Below are 23,732 nucleotides of genomic sequence, written 5' to 3' on the forward strand. Positions count from 1 at the left end.
TTACAAGCTATTCACTCGCAATTGATCTTCTGTACACTCAGATATAGATTGGGTGTACTGACCTGACAACCCGATCATGAAGGGTCTGACACTAATATTCTGATGCCTGGGGTTGCTTATTATCATTGTCATTGCTACCCCAGGATAACTGCAGGGGAGGTGGTAATAAGTGTGGGAAAGTTGCTATGATTATATGGGTTACATAATGATGGAGCGAGGGTTATATCCCCCTTTTAAAATGAATGAAATCTCTTGTTAATGCACTCTGCACTTTTTTTACGTACTACTCAAAAATCGTTTGTAATATTTTGGTAAAGTGGTAGCTTTGTCGAGCAGTAAGGCAGTATCAGAGGACAGTGTAAAGCATTTGTTGTACACACTCAGTCAGCAAATGTTCTCACACACCAAAGAACTGAAGTCTAGGCCTATTGTATCAAAAGATATAGCTGTTTTATTTTAGAACCAACAAGGTATCAAAATATACCTTCTCAGAATGAGTTACTTTAGTTAAATACTTTTCAAATAGGCAATAGACTTTTAGATTACAATAGATATAGTTGTTGCAATAGGCAACACAATTTCAAACACAATGCAACATTGAGCTCAATAGGATTTTCTAGTTAAATGCAATTAGTTAAGTAAAAGCGTTTTGGTAACAGTATTGATTTTTAAGGAATATTATTGTATTTTAAAAGTTGACACTTAGAAACTTTTCCAGTTGAAATTACCAATGTTATCCTATGGAAGGGAATTCAATTTGCAGGTAAAGTATGTTTGTGTTACTTTTGCTGGGCACCTAGGTTCAGCACTGGGACATCTATCTAAAACAGGCAAGTAATTACGTTTTTATCGTTGGCACGATTTTTAAAGAATATTTGTAGGTTTCAAAAATCGACACTTAAAAAACTTTTTCAGCAAAAAGCAGGCAATGGTATCTTATAGACAGAAATTCAAGTTACTGGTAAGTACGGTTGAAATTACTTTTCAGGGTCAGTACTGGGCTGAAAGATGCAGCACTGAGGTCTCTCCTGATAACAGGAGAGTAAATCGGAATTCGTTGTTCGGCTGATTTTAGATGAATATTTTAAAGTTTCAAAACTTAGAAGAACTTCCAAGTGAAAGCAGTAAATGTTAACCTATGGAAGAAAGTGAGTTATCGGCTTCTGGGTAAGTACTCGATTGGCAGAGTTAAGGTTCTGGGCATAGACTCAGGGGTCTCCAAGGGTCAGGTAGGTACAGCTGGTACACCCTCAGCGGCACAGAGGCAGCCAGGTGCAGAGGTAGTTAGACCCAATGTTATCCAAAGAGAGGCAGGGGGCTTTCGGTTGGTGGCTGCTGGCTAGCAGGCCACACGGCTGTGGTAGCTGGGCTCCTGGTCACTTGCTCAGGGCAAATAGGGAAGCAGGTTAGGACCAAGGTTGCACTGCCAGGGGCACTCGGGCGGCTGGGTGCAGGGTGCTTTTGAGCTGTCGGGCGCTCAATGTTATTCAATGGAGATCTTGAAAAGGGAACAAAGGCTGCAGGCTCGGGGACGGAGATTCTTCAAGAGTGACCAACACTTTGAGGGGTAAGTTGGGATCTTGGAGGATAGGTAGGCACCCCGAGTTGGACACAGGAGGCCGGAGGGGGGCGCCGGGTGCAGGGGTGTCATTTGACGTCGGGAAATCTTACCTTCTGCTAGTCGCGGTTGGAGGGGTCCCTGGTTCTGAGGCTGCAGGCGTCGTTTGGGTCGTCGAGGAGGGTCCTTGGACACTGGATTCCAGGTCAGAATCGCCGGGGGGACGTCCTCAGGGTCTTTGTCCACTGGGGCACAGCCCGGGCTCGGCGGGTGCAGAATGTGCTGGATTCGCAGTTCCTGGCTGGCACCAGGGATAGTGCTGTTTGAGCAGAACCACTGCTCGTGGGAGTCCTAGTCTCTGAGAGGGTCAGGCAGGCAGGTCCTCCGGGGTTCTCGAGGTTGCTGTCCACAGGAGACGCCGGGATTTAGCAGGAGCCGGTTCAATGATCAACAGGCCGGTAGGGCTGGGGCCAAGTCAGTTTGTGTCGTCCTCTTGTTAGCAGCTGCACGGCAGGTCTTCTTCTTCTTGGTCTTCTTTCTTGTTTCGAATTCGGGGACCTGAGGAAGGAAGGTTCAGTGTGCCCCTAAATGCTAAATTTAGGGGTGTTGCAGGTAGGGGAAGGGCAGGGACCAATAGGTCCCTGTCCTGCAGTGAGTACACCCCCTATCCTGCTCCTCTCCTGTGTGAGGGGGGCAGTAGCCTATCTCTGTTTGAGCAGGGTTCCCCATCCTCAAGATGGCCGGAGTTGTGCTTCACCTCGCCTCTCCCACTTGAGGGGTGGAGTTGGCACAGGCTGGCATACCCCCTTTCCTCACGCAGGGCTTCCCGCCAGTCTTCCCGCCAGAGTGGGGGTCAGAACCGGAGGGGGCCAGTTGCTGAGCACAGCAAGTGGCCTGGAGAAGCTCAAAAAGGCGGTATACCTTTGAAGCTTCCCCCTGCCCAACCTGAGGGAGGAGACATAGCACCTCGCCCAGGATGTGCATTGTTGCAGGCCCTGGAGAGCGGGGGGCTCTCCACCCAGGGGTCCAGCAACATGTCTGCTGTGTGGCAGCCTAGACAGCCTCTCAGACAAGTCGTGGATTGTAGGTTAGGTTTCAGGGGGCATCTCTTCTCTAAGATGCCCTCTGTAGTGCATTTTACATTAAATCCCACACTGGCATCAGTGTGGGTTTAATGTGCTGAGAAGTTTGATATCAAACTTGTCAGTCTTCAGTGTAGCCATTATGGTGCTGTGGAGTTCGTAATGACAACCTCCCATCACCATATACTCTTAATGGCATCTCTGCACTTTTAGTGCCCATGAATGGCAGAGGGTACTGTAGGGGTACAGGGCTCATGCAGCTATGCCCACACCAATGGCACAGAGCACCCAGCTAGAGGGGTGACTGATGTATGCAAGGGCAGTGGGTTTGTGGGCATGGCACACAGGGATGTGTGCCATGTCGACTCTTTGTGCGCTATATAAATCGCAATACATACATACATACATACTCAGCCTGCAAAGGCAGTGTGTGTGTGTGTCAGGGTGCAGGTCTCCTAAGGGTGGCACAATAGGTGCTGCAGCCCTTAGGAGTCTTCTCTGGTCACAATGCCATGGGTACCTATGGTACCATTTACCAGGAGCTGACATGTGGCCAGAGATGCTAATTGGGTTTTAGGTTCAACATAGTTTTAGGGAAGGAACACAGGCCCTGGGCACCTGATTGGCAGGAGCCCAGGGCACACTCAGTCAAAGTACCTCAGCAATTCAGCAAAACCATGCAAGAAAGTTGGCACTTTCTCACAACTGGCACTACAAGTAATGGAAATATAAATTGAATTGTTGACATATTTAGAGTTTTAATTGAATCTTGTAGCAAGATTGTCATAAAAAAATTCTGGGAGATGTTCAGCACATCAGGACAGTATATCAAGAGTGCGGTGGCTAGTAAAATGTCTCTAAGGACTAACTGAAAAGTTATCAATGAAGACCTTAACTTAAAAATGCATTTCAATGTCATCAATAAAACAATGTTGTCAAACAGATTGAAATGTTTACGATATTCCATGGATAGTCCACCGAGCCGGGGTCTGGTGGCTCAGCGGACTAATGCATCCACTACAAGGGCCTGTGTTTGGCCTCATGGTCACAGGTTCAAATCCCGGCAGGTCCACTCAGCCTTTCATCCATCTGAGGTTGATAAAATGAGTACCACTGAGTTCAGTAACAAACATCTGTTATTCAGCGCCTAGATACCCCGTTGGAGGGAACGTGCACTTTACAAATACACATTTTATGTTATAATACTCAGTACCCTAAACAAAATATCAGTGAAAACTTTCACCGGAAAAAGGTTCTACTTGCCTAACATAAATATGTAGTCACTATATTCATCAGAAAAACTATCGGAATCCAGCACATTGCATGCAAATCATCCCAATGAATATCAGAACATCACTTTATTCTTCCAATAATTATCAGGGCACTTCCGCATTGCTACACTATTACAGGCCAGGCCTCAATTTTGCCAGTAATTTGTCTTTCACCTTGGCATTTCAAAAATAATGTATAAGAAAGCAGCCATACATTTTGCTATCAATATCGAGAGTAAACTGATGTTGTTCAAAAACTCATCAGCAGGTTACCTTACCATAAAAGCTTCCAGGGACACCAAGCATTGAACTAGCACTCCCAGACCATTATGAATGGAACTAATAATTCCCTGGGCACCACGCATCAAGTCAGTACATTCCATGGCATGGCAGACTGCCATCCTGCACTGGAGGATACCGCTCTCACTGTTACAAGGCATGCTTGTGTTTCTAGAAGATTGAGATGAAGGCACGTCAAGCTTCATCCTTTAAGTGTAAAGGTGTCTGAGCTGGTCAAGCTAAAAGCCACACCACCACAGGGACCCAAACCTCTCTACTACCGGTCGCACACTCACTTATTTTAGGACTTGTATGCTTGACAGCAATGATAAAATCGGTTCACCCATTTCAGTATTGCAGGCATATTAAGATTTTTTTTTTAAACTTAATTTTAGTTTTTTATTGCAACAGCAAAACAATCCCCCCGCAATTGGCATCAATAATACAATACGTGTATACAGTTCGTTCACCTCATTATGGCACACTTGGGTACAGACATCAGTTTGTGCTGCGTCTCTAAGGAGCAAAGCAGTTCTCAGTAACATCTGGAAGTATACGTGCGAATCCAGCAGGGCACTTATCCCAGAACAGACCCATCCACCCATCCACCCCGCTCCCACCTCCCTCTCCATCTGACCCCGACCCCTCAGAGGTAAATAGCTCAGCACTTGTGCCATTCGAATCACTGTTGGACAACCCTGTAGCAAACATAACTCGCCATGCAAGCAAATCCTCCTGCAGTTTCTCGTCTCTGCGCGTGCGTTGCATATGCTTCTCCTCAGCCAAAGACCACTCTCTGACATCCCTAAGCCAGGCCGACACCTCAGGAGCCCCCTGCCCCATCCAGGTAATTGCTACCCTCGGCGTCGCCAACACCAGCAATAGCTGCAACATTTTATAGGAAAGGTTTCTCTTCTTAGGCTTCGGGAACAAGGCTAATAGGCAATGAAGCAGGGTCAAGTCAACCCGGAGGCCAGTGACGGCACGTATATGATCAACCACTGCCTTCCAAAAGCTCCCAACCAATGGGCAGTCCCATGCCAGGTGTAGGAACCCCGCTCCCTCCACTCCACACCTGGGGCAGCTGTCCCCCCTGGTTTCCGAAATACGCCGCAAGGAGACCGGGGTCAGGTAAGTACAATGCATAAAATTAAAATGAATCAGTTTAAACCGCGCATTGCACAACACCTTGCACGTAAGGGTTCCTATACGTTTGCGCTCCCCCGGGTCTAGGGCAGCTCCAAGGTCTGTCTCCCAAGCCTCCCAGGAAGGTGGAACCGGCGGGGCGGAGTCCAGTCTCATGGCCGAATACAGCAGAGATATCAGCCTCCAGCCTCTACCACAGGATGTTTAGGGTGTGGGACAGCAGGGGCGCCTCTGGGAACTGGGGCCAAGCCGCTCTCGCCACCTCTTGAAGGCCCCTGTAGTGCAGGTACTGCAATCCTCCCAGCCCGAAGGCCTCTGTGGCCTGTTCAATTGACACAAAGGAGTCGTTGCGGTAAAGGTCTTCTAAAGTCTCACAACCTCCCGCTCGCCAGTCCCGAAAGGACATGTGTTCTTCCATGGCTACTATGCGGGCCAAAATCCACACCGGCAACTCCCTATGAAAGGGGGCTCGCCGCAAGATCTTCTCCACGAACCGCTGCCAGACCCCTGCAGTGTGGCGTACCACATACGGTAGGGCCTCGTCCGCCCCCCGTCCATGCATCAAGGCCACTTGCAATGCCCGCTCGTCCGCTCTGCCGGCTAGGAGTCTCATCTCCCAATTATCTGTGTCCGCGAACCACCGAGCAGCCGGCAGTACGGTGCCGCATAGTAGTACAGGTCAAACTTCGGCGCCTCCAGCCCCCCTTCCTCCCAGCTCCGAACAGTGGTGTGGAGGGCAACCCGGCTGCGTCGGCCCGTCCAGAGTAACGAAGTAAGCAGCGTGTTAAGCGTGCGAAATACTCGCGGGGGAAGCGGGCACAAAGAATTTTGCAGGACGTATAACGTCCTTGGGAGCATCACCATCTTAGCGACAGCCCCATAAGGGAGAGTGGCAGGGAGTTCCAGAAAGACACAGACTGTTGCAGGGATCGGAGAACCCTGTCGATATTACGGGTCAATAACTGCGCATCGGACGGAGCCACCTGGATTCCCAGATACCGGAAGGCCTCCAGCTCCCACTGCAGCCCTAGATTCGGCAGATCCATCTGTGGGCCTGTGTCTTAACCTGCCAAGGGGAAGATCAGGGACTTCCCGGGATTGATTCGCAGACCTGACGCTGCACCAAAGCGGTCTAAATGCCGGAGCAAAATAGATAATGATTCCATCGGGGTCGTCAAGTAAAAGAGGGCATCGTCCGCATACAAGGAGACCACGTTCTCTGTGTCTCCCACTGTGATCCCCCACTGTGCCATTTCTGTTCGGACGGAGACCGCCAATGGCTCAATCGCCAGGGCAAAAAGGAGCAGCGAGTGCCCCTGCCCAATGACCACTCCTCCGATCGCGCTGACCCAAGCCTAAATCTGGCCCGAGGAGCCTTGTACAGGATCCGGACCCAGCGACAGAAGACGGGGCCCACCCCACCAACCGGAGGACCTCCAACAGGTATCCCCAGTCGACGGTGTCGAACGCCTTAGCGAGGTCAATCGACACCAGGACCAGTTGATCCTCCCTGCCACGTACCTCATGGATAATATGGTTTATTCTCCTTAGGTTCATGGCTGTATTTCGGCCCGGGATAAACCCACATTGGTCCTGGTGCACCAGGCATGCATATTAAGATTAAGATTGTGTCCCTCTTCTTGTAGCAGACTCAAGTTCGAGCAAGGACCGGTCACATTAAGTCCATGGTCCCACATTAGTACATGTTTATTTGGCAAACCTCAAGCTTTGTAAACCAGTTCTTCAATTGCAACATGCTCGTAATCCATTCCTGCAATGGCAGGGCACACGCCCCTCTCCAGTACCAGGCCAAGTCTCCCTTGTCCACCAAGTATGCAGCAGAGACAAACCAGCATTCAGCACTGGATCCCCCTAGTGTATCCATGATTTCCAGCAGCGTAATTTTTGGGTCAGGGCTATTGATATCCAGAGCACATGCTCAACGATTTTGATCATCCCTTTCCAGTAGGTTTGCAATATTGGGCATTTCCAGATCTCATGATGGAATGAGCCTGAGGAGATGTGGCACTGGAGGCACTCTGGTTCCCTGGTACGCCCCATAGCCAGGGAGTAGTAAATCCATTTTATGAGGCGATAGTGCATGGAGATATTAGCAGTCTATCCTCCTCCTAACGTCCCCCTCCCACCTTACTCTCTAGTTCATTAGGGGCTCTGGTGTGTTGGTGAATAAGGACTTATATAGCCGTAAGATGCCCCCCTTTCCCAAATAAATTCCAAGGGGCTAAACTCTGGGAGCATGCTTAGTTTCTCCTTGTAGTCTTCCAGGGTGTGCCGTAATTGTAGATACCTGTAGAACTGGGTGTGGTGGTGGTGGAAGTCAGTCGCTAATTCCTGGAACGATTTCATGTAGCCCGTCCCCACGCCATCTCCCAATTGGATATACCTCCAAGGTACTAGCTGTGAAACCCCACTAAACCCACTGTTTACGACAATCATCCCCACTGCCATGGAGTGCGAACCATTCCATATGGCGGACAGCCACATAATAGGTTCCTATGGGGAAACGGGCGACTGAAGGTTGCTCTAGTCTATGAGTAGGGTCGACCCTGTCTGCTCGGATCCAGTCATTAATATTGACCAGTTGGGAGGCCCAATAATATAGTTAGGCTGTCCGGAATTCGGTTAAAACCGAATGTAGCCGATAATACCATACCAGATGAAAATCAGCTGACTCGGTTTAAACCGAGTGTCGCTGATTTTCAGAGTTATTGCATCATTTGGCCACTTGGTGGAGCCAAAACTTTAAATGCAAACGGCAATTTTGGCTCGCGAAGAAAAGCAGCTCCGAAGGTGAGTCACCCAATTAGGTGTGAATGGCCCAAGGGCCAGGCCAACACCAGTCACCCTGCATGGCTCACGTGGGGGGGGGGGGAGGGGGGGGGGGGGAGCTTTTGTTGTCTGCCGTCTGTCTTACTGCGGCCGCCGCACCCACGTACTTAACAGGTCTTTAAAAAGACCATTTGCTTAACGAGTCTTTGTTGTTATTTCGGCACTTCTTAGAGCCCCTGCAGCTACCCTGTCTCCGGCTTTGCTCATGACTGTGCCCTGCTCCTAGCCGCTGAGTGCACCCATTGTGGCTGGAGCCAATCAATCAGCCGCTGCACTGCTGCCTTTGCTCATCTTGCATAGTGCGGAATATAGCATGAACTTGGCCCAAAGCTGTTAGCGCTTTTTCCCCATATTAGTGGCCACTCAAAATTAAAAATAGTAAGATGAATAGCTGCTCAACGGCACAAAATCTGCACTTCAAGTCCTGGCAGGAGTTGATGGAATCAGGTGCGGCAGCATGAGGGGCGTGTGTGTGTGGGTGGGGGGGGTGGGGGCGGTGAAGCAGTGACCGGCGATTGCAGCTGTCAACATGTGAAAGGTTTGAGGGGTCAGGCCGGGCAGCTTCCACGCTCCTACGAGTTATGTTTTATTGTTACCAGATGTCTGAAGTCACAGCAGATACTTAGTTGGTTTATAATAGCGAGTGAGAGCGCGCCTGAGCCTAATCTCCAGCTCGGCTCGCAGCGTCCTGCGCGGCAGTTACCAGATCTGAAAGCATCGGCCCCTTTGTTATTGAACCACGGCGCCATTCTGGCAAGGTTATGTTAATTCTAAGGTGCAACACGTCAAAGATGAAACGACTTGCGAGTCAGTCTTGTTACACAAAAAGTATTAGTTTGCAGAGATAACGTGTGAACTACTTTGAAATATCGCATTTATATAATCAATAATTTGCAACTATTTAATATAAATTGAATGCGGATGCACATAAAAAATTGTCAGACTGAGGTGACTATCAGATGAACAGAAGAGTGTTCCGAGAAAAATATGAAGACACTTTTGTGGAAAAAAAGGTCTGGCATTAGCTCATACACATAGCAATTGCAATGTTTTACGTAAAACCCAAAATGCTCAAGAATGAATTTAACTCGACACACTCCCAGCTTTTAGACCTCCCTCTCTAAAATAATCATGACGGATTGCAATGTGGGATTCTGCTTGAGATCGAAACCGGCCATTTCTTGTGTCTTCTCCCCATCCCCACCACCTCCCCAGTGCAGTCAACCACACCCCTGATTCATGGTGCATAGCCACGCCTCTCCGGTTAATTCAGGGACAGGGCAAGAGCCTCGCTTTTTTAAAATTTATTTATTTATGCATTTTTATATAGTGCGGACCCCGATGTGCCCTGATTAACATGGCCAGCCCACACTGAGATCGCATGTAATGGACGCAGCTAATGAAGACTTTTGCAGTTTGTTTTGTCTGTGTTTTTTTTGTTCATGTGTGCGTTCTTGGAATGTGACATTCCTAAGACTTCATTTGATGAACAGCCTCTGTTCATGACGCGTTGCTCTCTTGGGAGAATATCCAGGTTTTAGTTAATTCAAACGTTTAAGAAAAGGCTTAAGGCTGGCATGTGAGAAAAGCGCAACTTCACAAAGCACAGACTGGAATATGTTATCAGCCTCTCCCAGCCCATGCTCCCACCGCCTGCCCCCCCTTAACCACAACACCCCACACTCTCAGACCCCGCCTTCCTTCCGCCTGGGGTCTGGCAACAGCCCTGAAGCGGTCGGTGAAGGGATGCGGCGGTTGCACTCAGCACCCAGGGAATGAGGTTCGAGGCACGGACACATACATCACATGAGATCTCAGCAGCAGGTGCAATAACACACTGAGCTACCAGCTCGTGGAGGTTACAAGGAGAACCGGATTCACACCACGGATCTGCTGGTCATTACATATCTCCCGCACCCGCAGCTGACCTTCAGTGGGGAACTGGCACAGTCTGCTAAGCGTGTAATGAGTTGTTTTCTCCTGTCTGGCTTGGGGTGGAATACACAGCAGCGCTGGTGGTCCTCGCGGTGGCATGCACAACTGAAAGGACATGCGAGGTAAACAAGAAGCGCAGGTGACTTTTCTTGGCAAGGAGCAGTCAAATGAAAGGCATTAAGGCACAGACTGCAGGCAAGAAGGCGCACTGATTGAAACGCTCACTGCTGACATCTGTGGCGATATGCGTGCTATGGGCTTGAATCTGAGCAGTGATAATTGCAATCCTTTAGAAGTGCGTTAACTGAAATCCCATCACATTGAATAATAGTAACACGTTGTTAAAAGTACCTAATAACAGAAGTGCACAATGAAGCTCTACATAAAACAAGCCATTGGTATCAATTGGCCAATTGCAGTTAGTTCTCTCCGGTTCATGTATTGTTAGAGCTGCCTGACAACATTAAAATTCAGTTGATATATGCCTTTAAGGCAAACAGATTTAAATAATAATGGGTTTTTTGTCGGTGTAAATTTTAATACAGTAAGGTAAATCCAGTAAAGATTCATCATAAAATCTTTATTCAGCATGTATAAACAAACATTAAAGAACAAGATAACTCAGCAAAAGTTACAGTGCAAATATAAAACACATGCGCAACATTTAAATAAATAACATTTAATTACCAAACATCAATAGGACAAGATAAACAAGCATTGGCATAGCCAATAGGTCTCGTCTTTGGGACCTTATAAGTGTTTAGTTATCCAGCACAATATCCTTGGTGCAACAACATCAACTGTTGCATGGCTAAACACTTATTAAGGTCCCAAAGGCGAGAACTATTGACTATGCCAATGCTTGTTATATTTTGTTTTTTCTAGTGCCGGTTTTCAGAAAAAGGGGAAACTGGGAAAGGCTTGGGCCCTGTCACTGACCGGCCTGGGCCACTCTAACTTGAAACAACAAAACAAGAGCCGGACAGTATTGAGTTCGTGACAGAGTACATAGACCTAGTGTAATAAATCACTGGGTTGGACAACCATTTGTGTTGACTGAATTATATTTTATGTAAAAAGATTTTTTGCAAGAATTTTTTGGCATCAAAAGATACACCACAACATTCATAAATATACGAGAACAAATTGAATAGACTAAACAAAAATTGTCAAAACAGTGCAAAACACAAAAGAATTGTCATACATAAATAACATGGACAACTGTGAAAAGGCCTCAAATTAATTACTTTGCAGAGGCTCCAATCCTGGATATACAATAAACAAGGGGAGTATTATGTTTGAAAAGAAAACCTCCTTGTAACAACCATCACGAGATACACAATAGATAACACATCAGGTGCTGAGGCTAGGAACAACAGAGGAACAGTAAACAATTCCAAAGCGGGGTTTTTTGGTTGAGTCCTAGCGAGCCCTAATAGTTTTGTATCTCGGAGGTGAAAACGTTGACGCGTTTCGAACCCACTATCATTCGACGGGTTCTCCTCAGGACAGGGACTGGGGGGTCGTTGTCACTGTGAAACAATTAAAACACTGTGTAAGCGAGGAATTTTCTCATTAGCTCATCGCGTGGACTCATCCACTTGAAAATCAAAAGAAGTACCTTATTGGTGAGATGGAGGGGTCACTCCCTGCAGGAGGAATAAAATATGAGATTTACATTAGATACTATCTACCTATGTCGTGAGTGTGCTATACCTGAGGAGTACCACAAGATCAAAGCGTACCTTGACAGTGGAGCCGCTGAACAAGGACGGGGTGCCGGCCGTGATCTATTTCTCGGTGTGTGGATCTGGATTCTGGGGAGAAGGACGAAACTTAGTATTTCTCTTATGGCCGAGATACTGCACTTGTAAAACGTGGAGTAGGTGAAAAAAATCCTACCTTAGTTAAGGTGGCGGTGTGTTCAAATTTAGCGCGTGGGGGGCGGCAGCCGCCGCACGGGCTGGCGTGCTGTTGAAGAAAAGGGGGGCGCACGTTAGAAGTGATATTATACTAATCGTGGATTAGTGTAAGTCCAAACAGGGATGCATATCCCAAGTAGATGACTTACTTCTCGGCAGAGAATACGAGCTGCAACGGTCCGGCACACAGTGACTTCTGAGAGACAGCTAGTAGCTGGAAGGGGCGTGTCTCCCTGTATTTGAACCACCCAGATGTCCCGGTGCCTTCTGGGTTTTGAAGTTGTTTATGGGCAAAGCAGCACACGACTGTTAGAAGTGCTAGAGTAGATCTCAAAATCCTGTTACTAGGTACGATACGGTCACAGGAGTAGCAACAGCTTAAGCAGACAGACAGAGCGAACAGACAGATGATTTACAGATTGCTAAGTTCGTTCAGATCGTTCAAACCTGACACGGCAGTGTCGAATTTCAGGATGAGGTATGCCTCCTTTTGTGCTAGTCTTGCATCAGGGTCCCCTCCGGAACCCGGGATGTTCTTTATGCTTGCCAGGATGGTCCACTTGAGATCGTTTGCGGCATGATCTTTTTTCAGAAAGTGCGAGACCAGGGGCGCAGTAAGCACTTTGTTGTTGATACGGGATTTATGCTGAATTATCCGCTGGCGCACTTCTTGTGTCGTCTTCCCTATGTAGATTTTACCGCATGGACAGGTGATGGCATACACTGCATATTTTGTTTTGCAATTAGTGAAGTCCTCATGGCGCCAGTGTTTTCTTCCATCGGTAAAATGTGTGCCTTCGATCGTCAAGCTGCAGACTGAACAAGTCCCACATTTGTGATGGCCTTTCACTGGACCCATATTGAATAGTGTGCTTTGTGTCTCTTTTTTGATTGCACCCCTGGTGGATGAGATTTGCTGTCCTATGCTTCGATTTTTCTTCAGTGCGAACAGAGGCTTACCGATCTCTGGGATGATTTCCTCCACGAGGTGCCAATTGCTCCGAATGATTTTTTGTACAGGATTCGTATGTGGTCCGAATGTAGATACGCATACCATCCGATCATTTTACCGATGGAAGAAAACACTGGCGCCATGAGGACTTCACTAATTGCAAAACAAAATATGCAGTGTATGCCATCACCTGTCCATGCGGTAAAATCTACATAGGGAAGACGACACAAGAAGTGCGCCAGCGGATAATTCAGCATAAATCCCGTATCAACAACAAAGTGCTTACTGCGCCCCTGGTCTCGCACTTTCTGAAAAAAGATCATGCCGCAAACGATCTCAAGTGGACCATCCTGGCAAGCATAAAGAACATCCCGGGTTCCGGAGGGGACCCTGATGCAAGACTAGCACAAAAGGAGACATACCTCATCCTGAAATTCGACACTGCCGTGTCAGGTTTGAACGATCTGAACGGACTTAGCAATCTGTAAATCATCTGTCTGTTCGCTCTGTCTGTCTGCTTAAGCCGTTGCTACTCCTGTGACCGTATCGTACCTAGTAACAGGATTTTGAGATCTACTCTAGCACTTCTAACAGTCGTGTGCTGCTTTGCCCATAAACAACTTCAAAACCCAGAAGGCACCGGGACATCTGGGTGGTTCAAATACAGGGAGACACGCCCCTTCCAGCTACTAGCTGTCTCTCAGAAGTCACTGTGTGCCGGACCGTTGCAGCTCGTATTCTCTGCCGAGAAGTAAGTCATCTACTTGGGATATGCATCCCTGTTTGGACTTACACTAATCCACGATTAGTATAATATCACTTCTAACGTGCGCCCCCCTTTTCTTCAACAGCACGCCAGCCCGTGCGGCGGCTGCCGCCCCCCACGCGCTAAATTTGAACACACCGCCACGTTAACTAAGGTAGGATTTTTTTCACCTACTCCACGTTTTACAAGTGCAGTATCTCGGCCATAAGAGAAATACTAAGTTTCGTCCTTCTCCCCAGAATCCAGATCCACACACCGAGAAATAGATCACGGCCGGCACCCCGTCCTTGTTCAGCGGCAACACCGTCCACTGTCAAGGTACGCTTTGATCTTGTGGTACTCCTCAGGTATAGCACACTCACGACATAGGTAGATAGTATCTAATGTAAATCTCATATTTTATTCCTCCTGCAGGGAGTGACCCCTCCATCTCACCAATAAGGTACTTCTTTTGATTTTCAAGTGGATGAGTCCACGCGATGAGCTAATGAGAAAATTCCTCGCTTACACAGTGTTTTAATTGTTTCACAGTGACAACGACCCCCCAGTCCCTGTCCTGAGGAGAACCCGTCGAATGATAGTGGGTTCGAAACGCGTCGACGTTTTCACCTCCGAGATACAAAACTATTAGGGCTCGCTAGGACTCAACCAAAAAACCCCGCTTTGGAATTGTTTACTGTTCCTCTGTTGTTCCTAGCCTCAGCACCTGATGTGTTATCTATTGTGTATCTCGTGATGGTTGTTACAAGGAGGTTTTCTTTTCAAACATAATACTCCCCTTGTTTATTGTATATCCAGGATTGGAGCCTCTGCAAAGTAATTAATTTGAGGCCTTTTCACAGTTGTCCATGTTATTTATGTATGACAATTCTTTTGTGTTTTGCACTGTTTTGACAATTTTTGTTTAGTCTATTCAATTTGTTCTCGTATATTTATGAATGTTGTGGTGTATCTTTTGATGCCAAAAAATTCTTGCAAAAAATCTTTTTACATAAAATATAATTCAGTCAACACAAATGGTTGTCCAACCCAGTGATTTATTACACTAGGTCTATGTACTCTGTCACGAACTCAATACTGTCCGGTTTTCAGAAAAGACAGCATTCAATGATTTGGTGCTTTCCCACGACTATTTCATTTAGAACACCAGTTTCCAAACACAGAAATTAACATAAGATTGCATTTCCATTTGGGAAAATACGAGACAAATGTCATTAATTCACTTTGATGTTTTAGTTTTTCAGTTTCCAGTTAGAATTAGTTTGACGTTGACTCAAGGGTAGCATTGACATCTAATTAAAGGACACATGCACAAAAGAGTAGGTTGAGGCAATTCACAAACAGTTATACTTTATTCGAGGACCCTAATGCTCCCAAAGCTCTGTGGCACGGTGTCTACATACCATACATCAATGAAGAAAGCAAGCAATAATAAAAGCAAAGCGATCCATAAACACCTGTAAAACACTGTTTCAGTTGTTTTTTATGGCGCGAAAATGAGTAACCACTGAAAAGCACTGTTTTTTTGGGGTATTGAAATCACAGGAAAACACTGAAAAAACACCACCAGATTTTACCGAAAATAGAAACTGAAAACAGGAAAGCCTAAATATAGTCCAATATATCCCAGTACAGAGGTAGGGCTGTCGCCTACAGGCGCTGTCCGGAGCATGGCGCATTATGGAGAATCAAGCTGCTACTGCTGAATTCGGGCAAGTCCACTGCAAATTGTGCTCATCATCATAAAACAATATTCGCATATATAAAAAATGCATAAAAGTATATAAAATTCATTGTAAACAACTGTAAATAGAATAATATCTCCTTTTCGTTTTGCAATAAAATATCACATTTAAAATCTATAAAGTTTATAAAATACAGCACTGTCACATTAATTATTCAAATACTTCCATATCTGCTGCACTCAGTTTTGTTTTGTATTTTCATTAAAACAGATACCCTTCTAGTGTTTATAGCAGCTTACAGAAATGCTGCAATCGAGAAATATGCAAATGGCATTTCTAATTGTTGAATGACTGAAAGAGCTCAAACATAATCAGTTAGGCTAAACTTATGCAATAATGGTACATAGTACTTTCTCCGCTCTTTTTGATAAAATGTACAAAAGAATAAAATTTGAAAAGTTGTTTGGTTTGCTGTAGCATTGCATGGGCACCCAGAAAGTTGGTTTAAAGGCATTAAGGGACTATAACCTAAGAGAAACCTAACCACTAAATATCGATGGTGGGGATTTGTCACAAAAAACAGGTAAGAAGATGACCCGGACAACACAGGCGGTAAAGCTTGATATAAAATGACTGTGCATTTTGATGTATTCCTTTCCCATTTTAACTTGTTTGTTGTCATCAAGAAAAGATCTTTTAATCTAGATTTAGTGAAGGCTACACAGCTAAGAGGGGTTTCAAAAATAGCTTCCAGACTAATGGATGCAAAAGATTGTTTCACATAGGTAAGCCATGGAATTAACGCAGCATGATCAAGTTTCAAATGTCCCTTATAATGTGTTGATTAATTTGGACCTCCTGTCTTTTCCAAATAGATAGACACAGCAATAACGGGGCTATCTTAATGGTGTCACTGATATACGGCAGGCCTAATTCTTTGTGTACAACAAAGTTGGAACACGATTCAGGAATTGGTAGTAACCTTTTAGCGAACTTGTCTTCTATCTTTTGCAATTGTTCCACTTGTACTGTTCCCCATACTGCTGCCCCATAAGTAGCTTTGGAAACAGTTTTTGCTAGATATATTTTAATCATCTCCTGCATTGGCTTATTGCCTAGGTTTTTTGCAAATTTAAAAAGTGCAGCTATATGGACATGTGGCTAGGTCTATTTATTAACATTTCTTTCCTTGTCAGATTTGAGTCGAACAAGATGCCTAGATGAGTAAATTTGTCAACTCACTCTATACTATTATCCTCTATATAAAGCCTCTTCAGTCTTTTCTTAGCCTCCCTCATTGCCAAGGTAAAGGTCTTTGTTCACTTTACATGCACATTCAGATGTGCCATAAAAGCCAAATAGACCAATATAGATTTATGATGGGCCTTCAGGGTTTTAGCCATCAGGACTGTATCATCCACGTAAAGCTAGATTGGAAGAGGGATTTATGCGGCATAAGGAACGTCCGTGCTATTATCAATCAGAACAGTATATAGGCGGTTAGTGTACAAAGAGAATCGGAATGGGGCAAGGACGCAACCCTGCCTAACACCTTTCTTAATCTTAAAAGATTTCGTACACTCCCCGTGCTTGCTGTAACGGACTACCGCTTCTGCCTCCTCATACATTTGTCTGATTAATACGATTATCTCTTCCTCCACTCTCATGGCCACCATTATGGACCCCAGTTTTCTGTGGATCTAACTGTCAAATCCCGCCGAGAGGTCCATGAAGGCCATATAGAGCTGACCCTTTTTTGCTAAGGTTTATTTTGATACTAATAGTGATAAGTTCAAACATTGATCAAAAGTCCCCCTGCTCTCTCTAAACCCATATTGTACTTCTGCTAGGAACTTATTTTTCTCGGTCCAGTCTTCCAACCAGTTAAAGAGAAGTCTGCCCGTTAATTTTGCTGAGCTGTCGATTAGCGAAATGGGGCGATAATTTACTGGGTTTGTGCCATCTCCCTTCCTATGTACAGGGATAGTCACAGATCTTCTCCAGGTGGTCATTGGGCCTGTTTTTATGACTGCATTAAATACAAATGTCAGTAGGGGTGCCCAGAGTTGTTTTTGTGAGAGAAATAAGGCAGCTGGGACACCATCCAGCTCTGCGACTTTTAGAGCAGTGGACTGGGAAAGAGCTAGCTCTATTTCTTTAAGATCGAACTTTAACACACAGGGGGCTTTTTAGCTGCTTCATTAGCTTCCACCCTAGTACCTCTTCTGTTTTGGAATATAGACTGAAAATAGGTAACCCAGGTTTCCTAGTCAATGTGTGTGTTCAGAGTTGGTCCACCTTAATCTTGTAAGAAGGAGGAATTAACTACCTCCCAAAAATGTTTAGTATCGCTAGATTTTGCAGCATGTCATAGCTTTTTCCATGCTTCTGCTCTAAGCTGGTTCTTTCTATTATCCCTCGTTAATTTGTACTCCGTCCTACATTTACTTATTTGTTCTTTATGTCTCGGTTTCCGGTTTAATACTTCCTTGAGTATAGCAGCGGCTTGCGAGCACTTCTTATCAAATCACCGCATTCTAGGGAGCATTGGGGCAGTTAATTTGGATATTGTACATGCCAAGATTTTTACAAAAGATTTGTTGCTCGTTGGCTTGGGGAACAAGCATATGGAAATATCATTTCTCTTGTTAATAATGATCTCAGTGATTAGCTTATTTGGGTCTATTTTATCACATCTCAGAGTATAGACATTCTTCCTTTGGAAGATTGGCGTAGGGACAAGCATGTTACTCATTAGTTTTTGCTCATCCCATTGGAGGTTATATAAAATTAGGGCATGATCGCTAAAGCCCGTCACCTTAACCTTTGGTTTACTTAGATGTCCCTCATGGGACTCTGATGAGATTATAAAAATCAATTTCTGAGCAGGATTCAGCTCTATAAAAGGTAGGAACTGGTTTGCCTCTACTAGGATCTATCTAATTTCTAGTAACCTGGAAACCAGTAAGTTATATGAAGCATCACCATAACCTAAATGGTAGAAATGATTGATTGGGTCCCCATTAAGATCCGCAACCCTTCATAAACATGGGTCCCCTCTACAACATCTAGTTATGTTTAAATCCCCCTCCGAGATGATTTGTAGGGGTTTTGGATACCGGTAGAGCAGGCCATCCATGTTCTTTCCAAGCTCCTGTACCACTAATGTTGGATTTGTGAAGTTATTATTATAATAATTTATTACTAATAGGTCAATACCTTTTTCATTTTACAATTAAAATATGGTAATACGGGGAACTGTTCCAAAAGGTCACTGTTTTGAGCGTCATTGTACTTGCTATTAATGTTACAATACCACCTTTTGTCCTGGCCCTAGAAGATGGTAGCACTGTGGTTTGAAATGTTCGATAATCTTTTATATTTATGGGATCTATCTCCCATGTTTCTTGAAGGCAGATAATATGTGAATGTTCCAGTTACTTGTGCCATTCCGTAATATATTTTTTGCTGTTGCCCAGCTATATTCCAAGTAAGAAGTACTGGGTTGTTTTTGCATCTTTTAAGCATGGTTTCCTGCGAATTACTAGTTCCCATCACACCTATTTCCGTCTATTGCCTTTGTATTTCTACCTCTATATTGTTGTACACTAAGGGCTGCTTTGTTATGTAGCTCCCTGTATCTCCCCGCATTGTGCTCCATACAGGCGGGCCAGCCAGGAATGGCCAGCCCCAGGTCTTGATATTTTTTTACCAGGGGGTCCACCGCCTCCCTCCCGACTCATCCAATGGTAGCGGGAACAGACGCAACAGTTCCCCAATCTGCCGCATCTGCACACACTGCCGCACAGCTACTCCTCTGCAGTCTGGTGCAGCGGCTTGAGCGTGGTGCCTGCTCTGCCGCATCACTCCCCTCACAGCCTCCCAACTGGAGGAACAGGAGATAGCTCATTCCCGGGGAAGACTGTGGATCATCCCCGGTGTTTCTACCCCAGTCTGCAGCCACAAAGCTCACAATTATGTCGGATTAGACGGGGCCAGTGGCGGAGCTCAGAATTGTGTACCCTCCACCTTGCCACTTTTAGGACTCTTAATTTTCTTTATGATAAGCTGCCCAAAGTAGTTGTTTGCTCATCATATGAAATAACTGACTCAATCACTTACCTCAAGATCATATTTTGCCATGATGACTTTGGATTTTGCCCATTTACCACTGTTTTGGTGTTTCAGGGACATTCGCTCCTGTGAGAAAAGAAAAGAAATACATAGAATCCAAGAGATTAATCCACCTGCAATTTAATCATAATTATATTAAAAACCCACGCCTCCAAGCACAGCTATAAACCACAGAAACAGCAAATAAAAATAGCATGAACAGTGAACAGATCAAAGTAATTACAATGTAAGAAACACAAATGTCTATAAACTAAAATTCATTGTTTCCTCGAAGACCAAACATTTGACAGCTACCACAAAACCCACCCAAAATACACGGAAATAAGTAAGCTGATAAAGTGTAATGGTTGTCATGAGGAAAAGCAATTTTGCTCCTCACTTACTCTGAAGTTACTTTATAGCCTTGGAAGTGATTCTCTCAAACCTATGGGGTGTTTCCTACACTTTAATTTAGGACAAAAACAAGTTGGCAGGGTAGAAGAGATAAAGAGAAACATGAAGGCCTTGTAGAGTTGCAGGTATGCACAGTCCACGTGAGGCTGGCCTTTAATTAAGGTTCTTGTCTTCTCTCTTTGTCTGTTCTCATGACATAATTCAGTCCCATGGCGCCTTGATGCCCTCTGGGGCTAAGTTGCGCGATATAAATCTCGTTTCATTCATTCATTCCCATGGGAGAAATGACGGTAAAACCTCTTTTCAAGATATCTGCTCTGGATTAGGGAATGACCTGTGGTTTCAGTTTTCCAAACTGCTTTTTTTAATAAAGTTTGATTGATTATATTTTGTTTATACTTGACAAACTGAGCTCAGAACTTACAAAATACATTGTCTTGCGCAATCGTCCCTAACCTGTACATAATACGCAGAGAAGGCTATAATAAGCACACCATTTGTCCCATATCCTTTTAAGTTTGTGGGAGCAACTCCTGGCTCTCTTTAACTTTGGCGCTGCAATCCATTTCTTTATGCCAATCATCAAAGGATGGCCAGTCTGGGTGATGGACTCACCGGTCTGGCCAGCATCTTTGATAAGATAGCGAACACCCTGGTCCAGGACTGACATATCACTTGACATCCCCAGATAAGATGACAGAAATCCCCTTCCTCACTGCATCAAAATAACTTGGGGGACCTAATATGGCCCATATGCCACAGCCTTTGTGGGGTGAAATAAATGCAGCGGATTTATTTATTAAATCAACTTTATTGCTTTTATAGTAACATATTACATAACAAAATACCCAGGCATCGGATACAGTCACCAGTTTTGTTTTGGTATGTATCCCCATATAACATTTGTGCTATGTTAGGATGGCCGATTTAGGGCTCTACTCACGCATAGACAGCCTTCCCGGGGGCGACGACTTTAGCCGCCATCTTGGGGGAAAGGCAGGGTTCGCGCACTAGCGCTCGGGCGAATTACGTCCCGGGTTCTATAAAATGAAAGCCATTTCCCGTCTGCGCAGCGGGCGGGCGCACCGGAGGCGCGCCAGAGGCAAGCCCGTCTGGGCCCGTCCGGGCCCGACCGGGCCTAGGGCCAGTCATTATGCCTGTCGACCGTATTCGGCAGACAGCATACTCCAGGGAAGAACTTCTGTTGTTACAAGATAAGAGTGGCCTGTGGTGCCGCCAGATGGACTGTTTTGACAACCAATTTTGTCGATGTAAATTCTGTCCCGACCCAATTTCCGTTAGAAAAAATGGCAAGGAGGTCTGTAGAGATCTAGGGATGGCACTATTGAACTGCAGATCTTTACCAAAGCATGCGGTAGAGATCAACTTACTGATTGAAGAAAGCAACCTGGATCTGCTTTTTCTTACTGAGACGTGGTTACACCCAAACTCGGAGTTTGATATCTTTACTGCTCTTCCAGGCGGATTTCTCATTCAGAGTCAGCATAGGGATCAAGGGAAGGGAGGAGGCCTCGCAATAATCCATAAAGACACTTATACCTGCAGAATTGAGGATGGTGGCATCTTAGATACAGAAAGTGCCCGTTTTAGTATCCAGATAACCCCTACTAATTCCCTGTCAGGATTCCTCATTTACCGCCCGCCAGGATACATAAAACAGTTTGCAGGATCCCTGCTGGAAACTACACTAGCTACGGCAGCTCAGTCACCCAACTTTTTGGTTTTGGGAGACTTGAACCTCCATTTTGATGATCCAAATGATAAGGTGGCCTCAGACCTCAGCTCGGACCTTAAGGCGCTCGAAATGAAACTTCTAAATAAAGAAGCCACTCATATCAGGGGACATCTGCTGGACCCCATTTTTTCAAATAATAACCAGCTTATAGCTAGATCCCCATTGCCGCTGCCATGATCTGACCATTTTATGGTCCCTTTTTCATGGAAAATTTTGTACAGAAGAGAGAAGTGCTCCCCGCTCCCATATATTACAGAGAGCCTGGCCAAAACTATTGGTGGAAGAATGGATTCGTACCTTAGAACAAACGGCCCCTGTGGCAGAATTAGATCCCCTGGTGGCAGATTTAAGCTTTCAGAATTGGCTTAACGACTCCCTGAACGCAGGAAACGATCACCAAAAAAAGTAGTACTTTTAAATCACCGTGGTACACCACCGAACTTAGAGATCTTAGAAAAGGCTGTAAAAAGCTGGAACGTGTCTGGAGGAAGGATTGGGCAGTCAACAGCAAAGCTTCCTATCAGTCTGCCCTGAGACTATACAAAGCTGCACGACAGAAAACTCAGGCTTCCTACTTTGAGGAAAAAATTAATCTGTCTGCTAACTCCTCTAAGGAAACTTTCAAAATCGTTAAGCAACTGCTCAAAACACCCACACCGACGATCAATCAAGAATGCACTGAAGCTAGGTGTAACCAGTTAGCAGAGTTCTTTGACACCAAGATACTACGAATACTTGATAGCTTACCACAGACTGTCCCCACCGCAGGCGATGAAGCCTCCCTAGCCCCGACTACTGGCCCCCGGTTGGATGTTCTTAGACGCATTACCAAGGAGGATTTTTGTAACACGCTATCCTCCGTGAATAGTGGTTCTCCATCTGACCCAGCGCCTATGTACATCCTCAAACAAGCTGCAGACACCATTGCCCCCCTCGCAACGGAGTTGTTAAACTCCTCCTTTACCAACGGGGTGGTCCCACCCAGCTGGAAACAAGCCAGAATTAAGACACTCCTAAAAAAAAAAACGGGCCTGGATACAGCTGATCTAGCCAATTTTCGCCCGATCTCTTTGTTACCTGGTCTGGGAAAAATTGCTGAAAAAATTGTTGATCAACAGCTCTCAGGGTTCCTGGAAAGTAATGGCCTGTTGAGTGACTCGCAAATGGGCTTTCGCCCAGGACAGGGCACCGACACAGCCCTTATAGTGGTGGCTGAGGAAGCAAGGTGCATCTTAGATTCAGGGGGATCGGCAGTTCTGATCCTCCTGGATCTAAGCGCTGCATTCGATACGGTGGACAATAAAATACTAGTCCACCGTCTTGCTAGACTAGGGATTGCAGGATCAGCCCTAGGATGGCTGCAATCCTTTCTGAATAAACGAGCATTCAGGATTTGGGAAAATGGCGTCATATCTAAATCTATTCCCCTCCAGTGTGGAGTTCCCCAGGGCTCATCTTTGAGCCCTACCTTGTTTAATGTTTACATGGCCCCACTGGAGGAGGTAGTAGCCCCTTTCGGGATTAAATCCGTCACCTACGCAGATGACACCCAATTGGTCGTCTCGCTGACGCAACAAGTGGGATGTTCGGATAACCTTTCGGCCTGCCTCACTGGAATCTTTTCCTGGATGACCAGTTCAAAGCTCAAACTGAACGGAGCAAAAACTGAGATCCTTATTCTGGGCCACCAATTTACATCTCTGTCCAAAGCCTTCTGGCCACCCTGTATGGGCGATCTGCCTCCACCGAAAGAGAAAATCAAAAGCCTAGGGGTTTGGTTTGAGCCCGAACTAACCTTTAGGACACATGCCCAGAAAGTTGCAGGCGTGTGTTTCGGCCTGCTCAGGACAGTGCGGAAAGTTCTCCCTCTATTACCCTTTCAGTCCAGGAAACTATTGATCCAGGGATTAATTTTATCCAGACTGGACTATAGCAACGCTCTACTCCTGGCAGCACCAGAAGCCACCATTAACACCTTACAGCGGGTGCAGAATGCTGCTGCC

The 23,732-nt window shown here is 45.6% G+C and overlaps 1 protein-coding gene across 2 annotated transcripts in view; it reads right to left on the minus strand.

The window, feature by feature from the left end:
* Positions 1-23,732, minus strand: part of UTP14A (UTP14A small subunit processome component) — a 459,924-nt gene that overhangs the window by 155,829 nt on the left and 280,363 nt on the right. For both annotated transcript variants that reach the window (XM_086918807.1, XM_086918806.1), the window contains exon 10: positions 19,569-19,646. In XM_086918807.1, coding sequence (XP_086774933.1) covers positions 19,569-19,646 — 78 coding nt within the window. The remainder of the gene's footprint in view (positions 1-19,568; positions 19,647-23,732) is intronic.

Source organism: Lissotriton vulgaris, chromosome 4_1, assembly GCF_964263255.1.
Source record: "Lissotriton vulgaris chromosome 4_1, aLisVul1.2, whole genome shotgun sequence".
NCBI lineage: Eukaryota > Metazoa > Chordata > Amphibia > Caudata > Salamandridae > Lissotriton > Lissotriton vulgaris.